Source organism: Haematobia irritans, chromosome 4 (genome assembly GCF_050003625.1).
Source record: "Haematobia irritans isolate KBUSLIRL chromosome 4, ASM5000362v1, whole genome shotgun sequence".
Taxonomy (NCBI): Eukaryota; Metazoa; Arthropoda; class Insecta; order Diptera; family Muscidae; genus Haematobia; species Haematobia irritans.
In genome coordinates, this window is record NC_134400.1 from 114,012,203 (window position 1) to 114,032,055 (window position 19,853).

The 19,853-nt window shown below is 34.4% G+C and overlaps 2 protein-coding genes across 2 annotated transcripts in view; both read right to left on the reverse strand.

Moving 5' to 3' along the window:
• Positions 1-14,207, reverse strand: part of LOC142235723 (uncharacterized) — a 62,369-nt gene extending 48,162 nt beyond the window's left edge. Inside the window, exon 1 of the mRNA XM_075306983.1 lies at positions 14,178-14,207. Coding sequence (XP_075163098.1) covers positions 14,178-14,207 — 30 coding nt within the window. The remainder of the gene's footprint in view (positions 1-14,177) is intronic.
• Positions 14,208-14,271: 64 nt separating this feature from the next.
• On the reverse strand, positions 14,272-19,478 carry LOC142235724 (uncharacterized). The gene is made up of 3 exons (XM_075306984.1): positions 16,637-19,478; positions 16,418-16,594; positions 14,272-16,229 (listed from the first exon to the last, which is right to left on the reverse strand). Exons 1-3 carry the CDS (start codon positions 19,476-19,478, stop codon positions 14,272-14,274), a joined length of 4,977 nt encoding a protein of 1,658 aa, XP_075163099.1.
• Positions 19,479-19,853: the final 375 nt, after the last annotated feature.

Genomic DNA, 19,853 nt, shown 5'->3' on the forward strand with positions numbered 1-19,853 from the left:
AAAATTGAAATTTTTATATGAAAAACTTCTGTTGCCCATATCTCCTAAACTAAGCGTCCTAGAGCGAAAAGGACTTTAATTCGTGACCACCCTCAAAAAATTGAAAAATCCACCCAAAACCTAAAAAAATTGAAATTTTTATATGAAAAACTTCTTTTGCCCATATCTCCTTAAATATGCGTCCTAGAGCGAAAAGGACTTTAATTCGTGACCACCCCCAAAAAATTGAAAAATCCACCCAAAACCTAAAAAAATTGAAATTTTTATATGAAAAACTTCTTTTGCCCATATCTCCTAAACTAAGCGTCCTAGAGCGAAAAGGACTTTAATTCATGACCACCCCCAAAAAATTGAAAAATCCACCCAAAACCTAAAAAAAATTGAAATTTTTATATGAAAAACTTCTTTTGCCCATATCTCCTAAACTAAGCGTCCTAGAGCGAAAAGGACTGTAATTCATGACCACCCTCAAAAAATTGAAAAATCCACCCAAAACCTAAAAAAATTGAAATTTTTATATGAAAAACTTCTTTTGCCCATATCTCCTTAAATATGCGTCCTAGAGCGAAAAAGGACTTTAATTCGTGACCACCCCCAAAAAATTTAAAAATCCACCCAAAACCTAAAAAAATTTAAATTTTTATATGAAAAACTTCTTTTGCCCATATCTCCTAAACTAAGCGTCCTAGAGCGAAAAGGACTTTAATTCATGACCACCCCCAAAAAATTGAAAAATCCACCCAAAACCTAAAAAATTGAAATTTTTATATAAAAAACTTCTGTTGCCCATATCTCCTAAACTAAGCGTCCTAGAGCGAAAAGGACTTTAATTCGTGACCACCCCCAAAAAATTGAAAAATCCACCCAAAACCTAAAAAAATTTAAATTTTTATATGAAAAACTTCTTTTGCCCATATCTCCTAAACTAAGCGTCCTAGAGCGAAAAGGACTTTAATTCGTGACCACCCTCAAAAAATTGAAAAATCCACCCAAAACCTAAAAAAATTGAAATTTTTATATGAAAAACTTCTTTTGCCCATATCTCCTTAAATATGCGTCCTAGAGCGAAAAGGACTTTAATTCGTGACCACCCTCAAAAAATTGAAAAATCCACCCAAAACCTAAAAAAATTGAAATTTTTATATGAAAAACTTCTGTTGCCCATATCTCCTAAACTAAGCGTCCTAGAGCGAAAAGGACTTTAATTCGTGACCACCCTCAAAAAATTGAAAAATCCACCCAAAACCTAAAAAAATTGAAATTTTTATATGAAAAACTTCTTTTGCCCATATCTCCTTAAATATGCGTCCTAGAGCGAAAAGGACTTTAATTCGTGACCATCCCCAAAAAATTGAAAAATCCACCCAAAACCTAAAAAAATTGAAATTTTTATATGAAAAACTTCTTTTGCCCATATCTCCTAAACTAAGCGTCCTAGAGCGAAAAGGACTTTAATTCATGACCACCCTCAAAAAATTGAAAAATCCACCCAAAACCTAAAAAATTGAAATTTTTATATGAAAAACTTCTGTTGCCCATATCTCCTAAACTAAGCGTCCTAGAGCGAAAAGGACTTTAATTCGTGACCACCCCCAAAAAATTGAAAAATCCACCCAAAACCTAAAAAAATTGAAATTTTTATATGAAAAACTTCTTTTGCCCATATCTCCTTAAATATGCGTCCTAGAGCGAAAAGGACTTTAATTCGTGACCACCCCCAAAAAATTGAAAAATCCACCCAAAACCTAAAAAAATTGAAATTTTTATATGAAAAACTTCTTTTGCCCATATCTCCTAAACTAAGCGTCCTAGAGCGAAAAGGACTTTAATTCATGACCACCCCCAAAAAATTGAAAAATCCACCCAAAACCTAAAAAAAATTGAAATTTTTATATGAAAAACTTCTTTTGCCCATATCTCCTAAACTAAGCGTCCTAGAGCGAAAAGGACTGTAATTCATGACCACCCTCAAAAAATTGAAAAATCCACCCAAAACCTAAAAAAATTGAAATTTTTATATGAAAAACTTCTTTTGCCCATATCTCCTTAAATATGCGTCCTAGAGCGAAAAAGGACTTTAATTCGTGACCACCCCCAAAAAATTTAAAAATCCACCCAAAACCTAAAAAAATTTAAATTTTTATATGAAAAACTTCTTTTGCCCATATCTCCTAAACTAAGCGTCCTAGAGCGAAAAGGACTTTAATTCATGACCACCCCCAAAAAATTGAAAAATCCACCCAAAACCTAAAAAATTGAAATTTTTATATAAAAAACTTCTGTTGCCCATATCTCCTAAACTAAGCGTCCTAGAGCGAAAAGGACTTTAATTCGTGACCACCCCCAAAAAATTGAAAAATCCACCCAAAACCTAAAAAAATTTAAATTTTTATATGAAAAACTTCTTTTGCCCATATCTCCTAAACTAAGCGTCCTAGAGCGAAAAGGACTTTAATTCGTGACCACCCTCAAAAAATTGAAAAATCCACCCAAAACCTAAAAAAATTGAAATTTTTATATGAAAAACTTCTTTTGCCCATATCTCCTTAAATATGCGTCCTAGAGCGAAAAGGACTTTAATTCGTGACCACCCTCAAAAAATTGAAAATTCCACCCAAAACCTAAAAAAATTGAAATTTTTATATGAAAAACTTCTGTTGCCCATATCTCCTAAACTAAGCGTCCTAGAGCGAAAAGGACTTTAATTCGTGACCACCCTCAAAAAATTGAAAAATCCACCCAAAACCTAAAAAAATTGAAATTTTTATATGAAAAACTTCTTTTGCCCATATCTCCTTAAATATGCGTCCTAGAGCGAAAAGGACTTTAATTCGTGACCATCCCCAAAAAATTGAAAAATCCACCCAAAACCTAAAAAAATTGAAATTTTTATATGAAAAACTTCTTTTGCCCATATCTCCTAAACTAAGCGTCCTAGAGCGAAAAGGACTTTAATTCATGACCACCCTCAAAAAATTGAAAAATCCACCCAAAACCTAAAAAATTGAAATTTTTATATGAAAAACTTCTGTTGCCCATATCTCCTAAACTAAGCGTCCTAGAGCGAAAAGGACTTTAATTCGTGACCACCCCCAAAAAATTGAAAAATCCACCCAAAACCTAAAAAAATTGAAATTTTTATATGAAAAACTTCTTTTGCCCATATCTCCTTAAATATGCGTCCTAGAGCGAAAAGGACTTTAATTCGTGACCACCCCCAAAAAATTGAAAAATCCACCCAAAACCTAAAAAAATTGAAATTTTTATATGAAAAACTTCTTTTGCCCATATCTCCTAAACTAAGCGTCCTAGAGCGAAAAGGACTTTAATTCATGACCACCCTCAAAAAATTGAAAAATCCACCCAAAACCTAAAAAAAATTGAAATTTTTATATGAAAAACTTCTTTTGCCCATATCTCCTAAACTAAGCGTCCTAGAGCGAAAAGGACTGTAATTCATGACCACCCTCAAAAAATTGAAAAATCCACCCAAAACCTAAAAAAATTGAAATTTTTATATGAAAAACTTCTTTTGCCCATATCTCCTTAAATATGCGTCCTAGAGCGAAAAAGGACTTTAATTCGTGACCACCCCCAAAAAATTTAAAAATCCACCCAAAACCTAAAAAAATTTAAATTTTTATATGAAAAACTTCATTTGCCCATATCTCCTAAACTAAGCGTCCTAGAGCGAAAAGGACTTTAATTCATGACCACCCCCAAAAAATTGAAAAATCCACCCAAAACCTAAAAAATTGAAATTTTTATATAAAAAACTTCTGTTGCCCATATCTCCTAAACTAAGCGTCCTAGAGCGAAAAGGACTTTAATTCGTGACCACCCCCAAAAAATTGAAAAATCCACCCAAAACCTAAAAAAATTTAAATTTTTATATGAAAAACTTCTTTTGCCCATATCTCCTAAACTAAGCGTCCTAGAGCGAAAAGGACTTTAATTCGTGACCACCCTCAAAAAATTGAAAAATCCACCCAAAACCTAAAAAAATTGAAATTTTTATATGAAAAACTTCTTTTGCCCATATCTCCTTAAATATGCGTCCTAGAGCGAAAAGGACTTTAATTCGTGACCACCCTCAAAAAATTGAAAAATCCACCCAAAACCTAAAAAAATTGAAATTTTTATATGAAAAACTTCTGTTGCCCATATCTCCTAAACTAAGCGTCCTAGAGCGAAAAGGACTTTAATTCGTGACCACCCTCAAAAAATTGAAAAATCCACCCAAAACCTAAAAAAATTTAAATTTTTATATGAAAAACTTCTTTTGCCCATATCTCCTTAAATATGCGTCCTAGAGCGAAAAGGACTTTAATTCGTGACCATCCCCAAAAAATTGAAAAATCCACCCAAAACCTAAAAAAATTGAAATTTTTATATGAAAAACTTCTTTTGCCCATATCTCCTAAACTAAGCGTCCTAGAGCGAAAAGGACTTTAATTCATGACCACCCTCAAAAAATTGAAAAATCCACCCAAAACCTAAAAAATTGAAATTTTTATATGAAAAACTTCTGTTGCCCATATCTCCTAAACTAAGCGTCCTAGAGCGAAAAGGACTTTAATTCGTGACCACCCCCAAAAAATTGAAAAATCCACCCAAAACCTAAAAAAATTTAAATTTTTATATGAAAAACTTCTTTTGTCCATATCTCCTTAAATATGCGTCCTAGAGCGAAAAGGACTTTAATTCGTGACCACCCCCAAAAAATTGAAAAATCCACCCAAAACCTAAAAAATTGAAATTTTTATATGAAAAACTTCTGTTGCCCATATCTCCTAAACTAAGCGTCCTAGAGCGAAAAGGACTTTAATTCGTGACCACCCCCAAAAAATTGAAAAATCCACCCAAAACCTAAAGAAATTGAAATTTTTATATGAAAAACTTCTTTTGCCCATATCTCCTAAACTAAGCGTCCTAGAGCGAAGAGGACTTTAATTCGTGACCACCCTCAAAAAATTGAAAAATCCACCCAAAACCTAAAAAAATTGAAATTTTTATATGAAAAACTTCTTTTGCCCATATCTCCTTAAATATGCGTCCTAGAGCGAAAAGGACTTTAATTCGTGACCACCCCCAAAAAATTGAAAAATCCATCCAAAACCTAAAAAAATTGAAATTTTTATATGAAAAACTTCTGTTGCCCATATCTCCTAAACTAAGCGTCCTAGAGCGAAAAGGACTTTAATTCGTGACCACCCCCAAAAAATTGAAAAATCCACCCAAAATCTAAAGAAATTTAAATTTTTATATGAAAAACTTCTTTTGCATATATCTCCTAAACTAAGCGTCCTAGAGCGAAAAGGACTTTAATTCGTGACCACCCCCAAAAAATTGAAAAATCCACCCAAAACCTAAAAAAAATTGAAATTTTTATATGAAAAACTTCTGTTGCCCATATCTCCTAAACTAAGCGTCCTAGAGCGAAAAGGACTTTAATTCGTGACCACCCCCTAAAAATTGAAAAATCCACCCAAAACCTAAAAAAATTTAAATTTTATATGAAAAACTTCTTTTGCCCATATCTCCTTAAATATGCGTCCTAGAGCGAAAAGGACTTTAATTCGTGACCACCCCCAAAAAATTGAAAAATCCACCCAAAACCTAAAAAAATTGAAATTTTTATATGAAAAACTTCTTTTGTCCATATCTCCTTAAATATGCGTCCTAGAGCGAAAAGGACTTTAATTCGTGACCACCCCCAAAAAATTGAAAAATCCACCCAAAACCTAAAAAATTGAAATTTTTATATGAAAAACTTCTTTTGCATATATCTCCTAAACTAAGCGTCCTAGAGCGAAAAGGACTTTAATTCGTGACCACCCCCAAAAAATTTAAAAATCCACCCAAAATCTAAAAAAATTGAAATTTTTATATGAAAAACTTCTTTTGCATATATCTCCTAAACTAAGCGTCCTAGAGCGAAAAGGACTTTAATTCGTGACCACCCCCAAAAAATTGAAAAATCCACCCAAAACCTAAAAAAAATTGAAATTTTTATATGAAAAACTTCTTTTGCCCATATCTCCTAAACTAAGCGTCCTAGAGCGAAAAGGACTTTAATTCGTGACCACCCCCAAAAAATTGAAAAATCCACCCAAAACCTAAAAAAATTGAAATTTTTATATGAAAAACTTCTTTTGCCCATATCTCCTAAACTAAGCGTCCTAGAGCGAAAAGGACTTTAATTCGTGACCACCCCCAAAAAATTGATAAATCCACCCAAAACCTAAAAAAATTGAAATTTTTATATGAAAAACTTCTGTTGCCCATATCTCCTAAACTAAGCGTCCTAGAGCGAAAAGGACTTTAATTCGTGACCACCCCCAAAAAATTAAAAAATCCACCCAAAATCTAAAAAAATTGAAATTTTTATATGAAAAACTTCTTTTGCATATATCTCCTAAACTAAGCGTCCTAGAGCGAAAAGGACTTTAATTCGTGACCACCCCCAAAAAATTGAAAAATCCACCCAAAACCTAAAAAAAATTGAAATTTTTATATGAAAAACTTCTGTTGCCCATATCTCCTAAACTAAGCGTCCTAGAGCGAAAAGGACTTTAATTCGTGACCACCCTCAAAAAATTGAAAAATCCACCCAAAACCTAAAAAAATTGAAATTTTTATATGAAAAACTTCTTTTGCCCATATCTCCTTAAATATGCGTCCTAGAGCGAAAAGGACTTTAATTCGTGACCACCCTCAAAAAATTGAAAAATCCACCCAAAACCTAAAATAAATTAAAATTTTTATATGGAAAACTTCTGTTGCCCATATCTCCTAAACTAAGCGTCCTAAAGCGAAAAGGACTTTAATTCATGACCACCCCCAAAAAATTGAAAAATCCACCCAAAACCTAAAAAAATTCAAATTTTTATATGAAAAACTTCTTTTTCCCATATCTCCTTAAATATGCGTCCTAGAGCGAAAAGGACTTTAATTCGTGACCACCCTCAAAAAATTGAAAAATCCACCCAAAACCTAAAAAAATTGAAATTTTTATATGAAAAACTTCTTTTGCCCATATCTCCTAAACTAAGCGTCCTAGAGCGAAAAGGACTTTAATTCGTGACCACCCCCAAAAAATTGAAAAATCCACCCAAAACCTAAAAAAATTGAAATTTTTATATGAAAAACTTCTTTGGCATATATCTCCTAAACTAAGCGTCCTAGAGCGAAAAGGACTTTAATTCGTGACCACCCCCAAAAAATTGAAAAAATCCACCCAAAACCTAAAAAAAATTGAAATGTTTATATGATAAACTTCTTTTGCCCATATCTCCTAAACTAAGCGTCCTAGAGCGAAAAGGACTTTAATTCGTGACCACCCTCAAAAAATTGAAAAATCCACCCAAAACCTAAAAAAATTTAAATTTTTATATGAAAAACTTCTTTTGCTCATATCTCCTTAAATATGCGTCCTAGAGCGAAAAGGACTTTAATTCGTGACCACCCCCAAAAAATTGAAAAATCCACCCAAAACCTAAAAAAATTGAAATTTTTATATGAAAAACTTCTTTTGCCCATATCCCCTTAACTATGCGTCCTAGAGCGAAAAGGACTTTAATTCGTGACCACCCTCAAAAAATTTAAAAATCCACCCAAAACCTAAAAAAATTGAAATTTTTATATGAAAACCTTCTGTTGCCCATATCTCCTAAACTAAGCGTCCTAGAGCGAAAAGGACTTTAATTCGTGACCACCCCCAAAAAATTGAAAAATCCACCCAAAACCTAAAAAAAATTGAAATTTTTATATGAAAAACTTCTTTTGCCCATATCTCCTAAACTAAGCGTCCTAGAGCGAAAAGGACTGTAATTCATGACCACCCTCAAAAAATTGAAAAATCCACCCAAAACCTAAAATAAATTAAAATTTTTATATGAAAAACTTCTGTTGCCCATATCTCCTAAACTAAGCGTCCTAGAGCGAAAAGGACTTTAATTCGTGACCACCCCCAAAAAATTGAAAAATCCACCTAAAACCTAAAAAATTTATATTTTTATATGAAAAACTTCTGTTGCCCATATCTCCTAAACTAAGCGTCCTAGAGCGAAAAGGACTTTAATTCGTGACCACCCCCAAAAAATTGAAAAATCCACCCAAAACCTAAAAAAATTGAAATTTTTATATGAAAAACTTCTTTTGCCCATATCTCCTAAACTAAGCGTCCTAGAGCGAAAAGGACTGTAATTCATGACCACCCTCAAAAAATTGAAAAATCCACCCAAAACCTAAAAAAATTGAAATTTTTATATGAAAAACTTCTTTTGCCCATATCTCCTTAAATATGCGTCCTAGAGCGAAAAAGGACTTTAATTCGTGACCACCCCCAAAAAATTTAAAAATCCACCCAAAACCTAAAAAAATTTAAATTTTTATATGAAAAACTTCTTTTGCCCATATCTCCTAAACTAAGCGTCCTAGAGCGAAAAGGACTTTAATTCATGACCACCCCCAAAAAATTGAAAAATCCACCCAAAACCTAAAAAATTGAAATTTTTATATGAAAAACTTCTGTTGCCCATATCTCCTAAACTAAGCGTCCTAGAGCGAAAAGGACTTTAATTCGTGACCACCCCCAAAAAATTGAAAAATCCACCCAAAACCTAAAAAAATTTAAATTTTTATATGAAAAACTTCTTTTGCCCATATCTCCTAAACTAGGCGTCCTAGAGCGAAAAGGACTTTAATTCGTGACCACCCTCAAAAAATTGAAAAATCCACCCAAAACCTAAAAAAATTGAAATTTTTATATGAAAAACTTCTTTTGCTCATATCTCCTTAAATATGCGTCCTAGAGCGAAAAGGACTTTAATTCATGACCACCCTCAAAAAATTGAAAAATCCACCCAAAACCTAAAATAAATTAAAATTTTTATATGAAAAACTTCTGTTGCCCATATCTCCTAAACTAAGCGTCCTAGAGCGAAAAGGACTTTAATTCATGACCACCCTCAAAAAATTGAAAAATCCACCCAAAACCTAAAATAAATTGAAATTTTTATATGAAAAACTTCTGTTGCCCATATCTCCTAAACTAAGCGTCCTAGAGCGAAAAGGACTTTAATTCATGACCACCCCCAAAAAATTGAAAAATCCACCCAAAACCTAAAGAAATTGAAATTTTTATATGAAAAACTTCTGTTGCCCATATCTCCTAAACTAAGCGTCCTAGAGCGAAAAGGACTTTAATTCGTGACCACCCCCAAAAAATTGAAAAATCCACCTAAAACCTAAAAAATTTAAATTTTTATATGAAAAACTTCTGTTGCCCATATCTCCTAAACTAAGCGTCCTAGAGCGAAAAGGACTTTAATTCGTGACCACCCCCAAAAAATTTAAAAATCCACCCAAAACCTAAAAAAAATTGAAATTTTTATATGAAAAACTTCTTTTGCCCATATCTCCTAAACTAAGCGTCCTAGAGCGAAAAGGACTGTAATTCATGACCACCCTCAAAAAATTGAAAAATCCACCCAAAACCTAAAAAAATTGAAATTTTTATATGAAAAACTTCTTTTGGCCATATCTCCTTAAATATGCGTCCTAGAGCGAAAAAGGACTTTAATTCGTGACCACCCCCAAAAAATTGAAAAATCCACCCAAAACCTAAAGAAATTGAAATTTTTATATGAAAAACTTCTTTTGCATATATCTCCTAAACTAAGCGTCCTAGAGCGAAAAGGACTTTAATTCGTGACCACCCCCAAAAAATTGAAAAATCCACCCAAAACCTAAAAAAATTGAAATTTTTATATGAAAAACTTCTATTGCCCATATCTCCTAAACTAAGCGTCCTAGAGCGAAAAGGACTGTAATTCATGACCACCCTCAAAAAATTGAAAAATCCACCCAAAACCTAAAAAAATTGAAATTTTTGTATGAAAAACTTCTTTTGCTCATATCTCCTTAAATATGCGTCCTAGAGCGAAAAAGGACTTTAATTCGTGACCACCCCCAAAAAATTGAAAAATCCACCCAAAACCTAAAGAAATTGAAATTTTTATATGAAAAACTTCTGTTGCCCATATCTCCTAAACTAAGCGTCCTAGAGCGAAAAGGACTTTAATTCGTGACCACCCCCAAAAAATTGAAAAATCCACCCAAAACCTAAAAAAATTTAAATTTTTATATGAAAAACTTCTTTTGCCCATATCTCATAAACTAAGCGTCCTAGAGCGAAAAGGACTTTAATTCATGACCACCCCCAAAAAATTGAAAAATCCACCCAAAACCTAAAAAATTGAAATTTTTATATGAAAAACTTCTGTTGCCCATATCTCCTAAACTAAGCGTCCTAGAGCGAAAAGGACTTTAATTCGTGACCACCCCCAAAAAATTGAAAAATCCACCCAAAACCTAAAAAAATTTAAATTTTTATATGAAAAACTTCTTTTGCCCATATCTCCTAAACTAAGCGTCCTAGAGCGAAAGACTTTAATTCGTGACCACCCTCAAAAAATTGAAAAATCCACCCAAAACCTAAAAAAATTGAAATTTTTATATGAAAAACTTCTGTTGCCCATATCTCCTAAACTAAGCGTCCTAGAGCAAAAAGGACTTTAATTCGTGACCACCCCCAAAAAATTGAAAAATCCACCCAAAATCTAAAAAAATTGAAATTTTTATATGAAAAACTTCTTTTGCATATATCTCCTAAACTAAGCGTCCTAGAGCGAAAAGGACTTTAATTCGTGACCACCCCCAAAAAATTGAAAAATCCACCCAAAACCTAAAAAAAATTGAAATTTTTATATGAAAAACTTCTTTTGCCCATATCTCCTAAACTAAGCGTCCTAGAGCGAAAAGGACTGTAATTCATGACCACCCTCAAAAAATTGAAAAATCCACCCAAAACCTAAAAAAATTGAAATTTTTATATGAAAAACTTCTTTTGGCCATATCTCCTTAAATATGCGTCCTAGAGCGAAAAAGGACTTTAATTCGTGACCACCCCCAAAAAATTGAAAAATCCACCCAAAACCTAAAGAAATTGAAATTTTTATATGAAAAACTTCTTTTGCATATATCTCCTAAACTAAGCGTCCTAGAGCGAAAAGGACTTTAATTCATAACCACCCTCAAAAAATTGAAAAATCCACCCAAAACCTAAAGAAATTGAAATTTTTATATGAAAAACTTCTGTTGCCCATATCTCCTAAACTAAGCGTCCTAGAGCGAAAAGGACTTTAATTCATAACCACCCTCAAAATATTGAAAAATCCACCCAAAACCTAAAAAAGTTTAAATTTTTATATGAAAAACTTCTTTTGCCCATATCTCCTTAAATATGCGTCCTAGAGCGAAAGGACTTTAATTCGTGACCACCCCCAAAAAATTGAAAAATCCACCCAAAACCTAAAAAAATTGAAATTTTTATATGAAAAACTTCTTTTGCCCATATCTCCTAAACTAAGCGTCCTAGAGCGAAAAGGACTTTAATTCATGACCACCCCCCAAAAAATTGAAAAATCCACCCAAAACCTAAAAAATTGAAATTTTTATATGAAAAACTTCTCCTAAACTATGCGTCCTAGAGCGAAAAGGACTTTAATTCGTGACCACCCCCAAAAAATTGAAAAATCCACCCAAAACCTAAAAAAATTGAAATTTTTATATGAAAAACTTCGTTTGCCCATATCTCCTTAAATATGCGTCCTAGAGCGAAAAGGACTTTAATTCGTGACCACCCTCAAAAAATTGAAAAATCCACCCAAAACCTAAAAAAATTTAAATTTTTATATGAAAAACTTCTTTTGCCCATATCTCCTAAACTAAGCGTCCTAGAGCGAAAAGGACTTTAATTCGTGACCACCCCCAAAAAATTGAAAAATCCACCCAAAACCTAAAAAAATTTAAATTTTATATGAAAAACTTCTTTTGCCCATATCTCCTTAAATATGCGTCCTAGAGCGAAAAGGACTTTAATTCGTGACCACCCCCAAAAAATTGAAAAATCCACTCAAAACCTAAAAAAATTGAAATTTTTATATGAAAAACTTCTTTTGTCCATATCTCCTTAAATATGCGTCCTAGAGCGAAAAGGACTTTAATTCGTGACCACCCCCAAAATATTGAAAAATCCACCCAAAACCTAAAAAAATTTAAATTTTTATATGAAAAACTTCTTTTGCATATATCTCCTAAACTAAGCGTCCTAGAGCGAAAAGGACTTTAATTCATGACCACCCCCAAAAAATTTAAAAATCTACCCAAAACTTAAAAAAAAATTGAAATTTTTATATGAAAAACTTCTTTTGCCCATATCTCCTAAACTAAGCGTCCTAGAGCGAAAAGGACTTTAATTCGTGACCACCCCCAAAAAATTTAAAAATCCACCCAAAACCTAAAAAAATTGAAATTTTTATATGAAAAACTTCTTTTGCCCATATCTCCTTAAATATGCGTCCTAGAGCGAAAAGGACTTTAATTCGTGACCACCCCCAAAAAATTGAAAAATCCACCCAAAACCTTTTTCTCCTTAAATATGCGTCCTAGAGCGAAAAGGACTTTAATTCGTGACCACCCTCAAAAAATTGAAAAATCCACCCAAAACCTAAAAAAATTGAAATTTTTATATGAAAAACTTCTTTTGCCCATATCTCCTTAAATATGCGCCCTAGAGCGAAAAGGACTTTAATTCGTGACCACCCCCAAAAAATTGAAAAATCCACCCAAAACCTAAAAAAATTGAAATTTTTATATGAAAAACTTCTTTTGCCCATATCTCCTTAAATATGCGTCCTAGAGCGAAAAGGACTTTAATTCATGACCACCCTCAAAAAATTGAAAAATCCACCCAAAACCTAAAAAAATTGAAATTTTTTATGAAAAACTTCTTTTGCCCATATCTCCTTAAATATGCGTCCTAGAGCGAAAAGGACTTTAATTCGTGACCACCCCCAAAAAATTGAAAAATCCACCCAAAACCTAACAAAATTGAAATTTTTATATGAAAAACTTCTTTTGCCCATATCTCCTTAAATATGCGTCCTAGAGCGAAAAGGACTTTAATTCATGACCACCCTCAAAAAATTGAAAAATCCACCCAAAATCTAAAAAAATTGAAATTTTTATATGAAAAACTTCTTTTGCCCATATCTCCTTAAATATGCGTCCTAGAGCGAAAAGGACTTTAATTCGTGACCACCCCCAAAAAATTGAAAAATCCACCCAAAACCTAAAAAAATTGAAATTTTTATATGAAAAACTTCTTTTGCCCATATCTCCTTAAATATGCGTCCTAGAGCGAAAAGGACTTTAATTCGTGACCACCCTCAAAAAATTAAAAAATCCACCTGTTTAAGAAAATCTATACTCACTATATAAAAATTTCTAATTAATAATCAGAAATTTTTATATTAATTAATAGAAATTTTAAACACTCTTCAAAATAATAAAAAAATGAAAGAAATAGAAAAGATGTCTTCGTTACAACGAAAATTACAAAAATCGTTTATTTCTTTTTCCTGTAATGAAAAGAATTTACAATTTGTTAGGCAGTTAAGCGGAGTATACTTAGTGTTGCTCGTATGACAGTCAAAACTAGAGAGAGAGTTTAAAGAAAAGTTTTACAGCCAAGAAACCTTAAAAGTCTTCTTGATGAAGAAGATCTGCTTAGTGATGTCTGTATGTCAAGCATAAACGCATTCACCCACGCAAATATAAATATATGTAGATTTGTGTATGGTTTAAACATTCATGCAAGTAACTTAGAATCTCTGCAGTCTACTTGTTGCTATTCTTCACTCCCGAAAAGATCCGTTTATGTTCTTATTGTTTTCGAATTTCGGAAGAGAGAAAGAGCGGTGGTAAATTAAATGTATCTCAGCCAAGTGAGAGAATGGTAATACAAATCAAATTGTCAATTATCGAAAAAAACGCTTAAGTATACTATCCGCAATTTAAATAGGTACAGAAATACAGTTTGGAAATTAATTTAAAAAAAGTTTATAAATTTAAAAGAATATTTAAATACATTTGATATGAAATGAATTTGATATAAATGAATTTAGTGCGATGATGTTTAAGAAAATACAGTTTTCCAGCAACATTCTCCCCCTCAATGAACGAATGTTCATAAATGTTTATAATCAATGGATGGCCTTTCGTTGGGAGAAATTTAGTCGAGGCGCTGCCTCCGCTATGCTCCGACTCACAGCGTTTAAAGATTTATAGGCGACATCCATGATTCTTGTGTGGTTTGAGATTTTGTATCTTCTTTGTGTTTTGTAGATTAAATGCTCTCAATATTTAGCTGCTTTCAGATGGTGGTGTATTGTCTGGAAGTAGAGAAATTTTAGAAATTGGTCTTTTTATAGTTTTGTTTTTCACTAAAACTGATACCACCCTTGTTTTTCCATCGGGTCCTGGATGAGTATTTACAATGCGACCGAGTATCCATTGCCCAGGCCCACACCTGTCGTCTGCCACTAACACCAAATCTCCGACTTTAGGATCAACTGTGGTTTTCAGCCATTTAGGCAGCGCTTGTAAACGATTCAAATATTCGTGATGCCATCTCATCCAGAAGTGTTGCTTTAACTTTTCCACGATTTTCCACCTGGTCAAGATATTCATATTCGTATCTAATAGAGATTGTTCTGGCAAACAAGTTGTGGGCTCCCCAACGAGAAAATGTGCCGGTGTTAACGCTTCGAAATTTGACGGGTCCGACGATAAAGGACAAAGAGGTCTTGAATTAAGACAGCTTTCTATTTGGCAGAGCAACGTCGCTAATTCCTCAAATGTAAGATTTCGGTCGTTAGTGACTCTCTTAAGATGATGTTTTACAGATTTTACACCAGCTTCCCATAGACCGCCAAAGTTTGGGGAAGCTGGTGGGATGAAGTGCCAAGTAGTATTTGTCAAACTTAAGTAATGACGAAGTTCTTCCGACAATGATTTCAAGTTTTTGTTGTGGAGAATTCGAAGTTCTTTTGAGGCACCCACAAAGTTTGTGCCACAATCAGAATAAATATCTGTACATGTGCCCCTTCGGGATATAAATCTTTTGAAAGCGGCCAAAAAAGCTGTTGTAGTCATATCTGTCACCGCTTCCAAATGTATAGCTTTTGTAACCATACAAATGAACAGGCAAATATATCCTTTAGAAACAGTAGAAGACCGTAGATTTGAGTTTTTTATTAATATAGGGCCAGCGTAATCAACGCCACTGTGTCTAAAAGGCCTTGTCATATTCAACCGAACCGCAGGTAAGTTTCCCATTACCTGCTGGGATGTCTTTGCAATGTACTTGTAGCACTTAATACATCTATGGACAACACCCTTAGCAAGCTGGTTGCCTGATACTATCCAAAATCGACGATTAACAAAAGACATAGTTAAGGTGACTCCTCCGTGTAAAGTTCTCTCATGTGCATCCACAATAATTAAATACGATAAGGGGTTACACTTTGAAAGTATTAATGGATGTTTTATATCATATGCAAAATTTGAATTTTGTAAGCGCCCCCCTACTCTTAAAAGACCATTTTCGTCCAGAAATGGTAACAATTTCAAAATGGGGCTACGATTAATAGATTTTCCAGCAGAAATGCTGGCAATTTCGTTTGAAAAATCTAGGCGTTGAGTCACTTTAACTAGTATATTCAAAGTCATATTAATCTCTGACAAGGACAGAGGATCTGTTAGCCTTTTATCTGGGTTTCTGCAATTATGCACAAACCTAAAGCATAAAGAGACCACCCTTAAAAGTGTTTGAAGTTTAGAGAATCTACAAAATATATCAGGATAAGTTTTCCTTATAGCAGAATTGGTGGAGGCTTTTCTAACTTTCTCCTCTTCAGACGTGCATAAATTAGTCAAGTTTTCAGGCCAGGATGACTCTGATTCATAGAGAAATTTTGGGCCAAACCACCAAGAATGTTGCTCAACTAATTCCTCAGCTAAAATTCCTCTCGAGGCACAATCAGCCGGATTCAGTTGAGAGGGAACATATCTCCACTGAACTGGATTACTAAGCCTTTGTATATCGGCAACCCTATTGGCTACATAAACGGTCCAATTGGATGGGGATTTCCGAATCCAACTAAGAACAGTAGAGCTGTCGCTCCAGTAAACAATACTCCCTATTTTAAGATCTTTAAGGGATTCCTTGACCTTTTGTGACAATTGAACACAAAGAGAGGCAGCGCATAGTTCCAGCCTTGGTATAGAAACAGTCTTGATAGGCGATACCTTAGACTTAGCTTGAAGAATATTTATATAAATACCATCTGATGCTATGACTCTGCCGTATATATAACTGCAGCATAGGCAGTAGTTGATGCATCGCAAAAACAATGCAGGTCAATAGTGGAATCGCTAGTACAATGAATCCATCTAGGAATAACCAATCGAGACAGTTGAGAAAGTGAACTTCTATGCCTTAACCAACAATTTCTGATTTCAAGAGGAATCTCCTCATCCCAATCGATACCATATTCCCAAAGCTGTTTAAAAAGCGATTTTGCTATTACAGTTGTTGGTGTCAGCCACCCCAAAGGATCATAAAGTCTTGCCGATTCAGATAAAATCATTCGTTTAGAGACAAGTGGATTTTGATCCAAATTTACTGTAAATGAAAATGAATCTGAAAAGATATTCCATTGAATACCAAGGGTCTTAACAACGTTGTCCCGATCGAAATTCAATGTGGCCGAAGTCTCTCTGTCACTTTCCGGTATTTGTTCAAGTAATTCTTTTGAATTTGTTATCCACTTTCGTAGATTAAATCCACCATTTCTTAAAAGTGTACATAGATCTTTATACAAAGACAATGCATCATCGAAACAATCTGCCCCAGAAATAATGTCGTCGACATAAGAGTCTTCGATCAAAATCTTTGCTGCCTTGGTATAGGTTTGTTCAAAGTCTTTCGCAAGCTGCCGTAAAACACGAATGGCGAGAAAGGGGGCGGGGGCAGTACCATATGTTACAGTGTTTAATTCATAAATACCAATCTCTTCATGTGGATTGAAGCGCCAAAGAATCTGTTGAAACTTTCTGTGCTCCTGGTAAACATTAATTTGTCGGAACATTTTCTCAATATCCGAGCAAACAGCTATCCTGTGTCTCCTCCATTTAGTCATGATACCTGGAAGGTCATTCTGGAGGGCAGGACCTGGAGATAATTCTGAATTTAGTGACTTGTTATCTCCTGTGTGGCTGCTGCCATCAAAAACAACTCTCAGTTTCGTGGTGCTACTGTTTTCTTTCAGCACACCATGATGAGGCAAAAAGTAAGAGTTCCTGCGAACGTCTTTCGGATAAACACCAACCTTGGTCATGTGCCCCAAGACCTCATATTCGAGCATGAAATTTCTGTAGCTCTCACAATACAGGGGTTTCCTCACAAATGACATTTCCAATTGCCCCAATCGGCGAAAAGCGTTGAAAACATTATTATGAATGCGAGGACTAGACCCATCAGAGAGGACAGATCGAAATGGTAGACTAACCATATATCTGCCATCTCTATTTCTCGTGGTGGTAGCCCTGAAATGGTCCTCGCAAGCTAGTTCCTCGTTAGAAAGTTTCCTCCTTAGAGGTATTTCTTCCTGTTCCCAGAAAGATTTCAAAATACTTTCTAAATTAACATTATGTATGTTAATTTTATTAGAAGTTTCAGTATTATTCGGTCCCGAAAAAACCCATCCAAAATGGGTGTTTTGGAAGAACAAGTCATTATAAATAAACGATTCCGTTGGAATCTTTATTTTGGAGCATATGTCTGAGCCAAGAATCAGATCTATGGAATCAGACTTATAAAAAAAGGGGTCAGCCAGACTCTCGATCTCAACATTAGGAAGAGAAATGTTCCTAGATGCTGGATCTGGAGTGTATGAGGAAAGATTTGGCAATACCAGAGCTGTACAAGATAGAACCAGCTGTTGTTTCCGTGTGTACAAGTCCAGTTCCACGGAAAATCTGGACAAGTTCTCACTACCTTGTCCTACTCCGACTACCTTACAATGAGACCTAAATCTCCTAAGGCCCATCAGCTGGACCGCAGATTCTGAAATAAGACTGCCCTGTGATCCAGGGTCTAACAAAGCTCTCAATGAAAATGCGCCACAGTGAGTCAACACATTTAGCCTTATCGTATAAAGTAAGACAGAATGAAAAGTTTGCGCTGCATGAGACGTAACACGACCAGTAGAAGGTCCATCCACACCAACACCAGAAGCGTCCATCTCGCGTACAAACTCTTCTGGATGAAGCATTGTATGGTGGGATTTCTTGCACGTCATACATCGAAAAGGAGATTTACAATTGTTATGGTCGTGTCCGGCCATAAGACAATTGTGACAAATATTCCTGTCATTCAGAAAATTAATTTTATTGTTCAGCGATAAAGCTAGAAATCTGAAGCATTTTGAAAGATTATGCGATTTTTCGCAAAATGTACAAACAATGGAAGTCTTCTTAGAAATCTGACTAACATTGCATGAGGCCTTCCCGTTCTTTGAAGAAGATTTCAACTTCTTGTTCTTATCCACAACAGGGACTCTTTTAGTATTTGAATATGAGAACTCGTCGGCCATCGACTCTAGGGTACGGAATGTCCTTTCTAGAAATGAAAACAGTTCCGAAATCGGAGGTATTTCGGTAGATGATTTAAGGGATTGTTCCCAATCTCTACGAGATTGGAGATCCAATTTTTGCACCAACAAATGTATAAGGACTGGATCCCAGGTCTTGGTGTCAATACACAAATTCTGCAAGGAAGAAATACATTCCTGAGCAGAATCAAGGAGTGTCCTAATGGATTGGAACCCACCATCCGACTTGGGAATACCAAAAAGTTTGGAAATAAGGCTCCCAACAAGCATACGCTTGTTGTGATACCTTGCCTCCAAAATCTTCCAAGCTGTATCGTAATTCGCCTCCGTCGCAGAAATATTTTTTATTAAATTCGAAGCCTCGCCGCCGAGAGTGCTTCTTAAATAGTAAAACTTCTGAATTTTAGTCAAAGCATCATTTTGGTGAACTAACGAAAAATAAATATCCCGAAATGGGATCCATTCCATATATTCCCCATTAAATTTGGGTAACGAAATTTTGGGAAGTTTGGAATCGGAGCCAATAGTGGTGTCAGAGCGACTGTGTGGGGCCACAAACGTGCTCGCCATTGGAGATTGCATAACACTATTCCCCGTATGACTATCAAAAATCTTCCCCTTGAAAGTAAGATATTTCTCAGAAAATTCAAAATACACGTCCTCGTCAATATACGGAACATGAGTAGGGTCCATAGATTCATCACGCATGGTTCTAATAATCGTCTCATGCTGAGCCTCGAATCTATTGAAGATATCCTCTAGCCGTTGAGCCAATGCAGTCACGTAGCCAAGTGTCTTTTCAGACGAAGTCTTAGCATCAAAACGTGCCTCATATTTCGTCAACAAATTCAACAACGCACGTTGTTCCTCCACGAATGCGGCTAAATCAGTCATGATGACAAAAAACTCCTATAATTCCACAAAACAAAAAGAAAAAATGTGTGCAGAAAATCAGAATATAACACCAAATCGATCAATAAAACACCACCGATCGCATTCGAAGTCAAGCACAAAAATTATTCGTTCACCAGAATTTAAATCAATAAAAATAATCAAAGAATATAATCCGACGGTTCCCGGGTTTCGGCACCAATTAATGTTTAAGAAAATCTATACTCACTATATAAAAATTTCTAATTAATAATCAGAAATTTTTATATTAATTAATAGAAATTTTAAACACTCTTCAAAATAATAAAAAAATGAAAGAAATAGAAAAGATGTCTTCGTTACAACGAAAATTACAAAAATCGTTTATTTCTTTTTCCT

Coding starts and splice junctions, on each gene's coding strand:
- LOC142235724 (XM_075306984.1), bottom strand. CDS start 19,478: ATGACTGATTTAGCCGCATTCGTGGAGGAACAACGTGCGTTGTTGAAT. Junction 16,595..16,636: donor CAACGTTGTTAAGACCCTTG/GTATTCAATGGA, acceptor TTTCATTTACAG/TAAATTTGGATCAAAATCCA. Junction 16,230..16,417: donor TCCTCTTGAAATCAGAAATT/GTTGGTTAAGGC, acceptor ATATTCTTCAAG/CTAAGTCTAAGGTATCGCCT.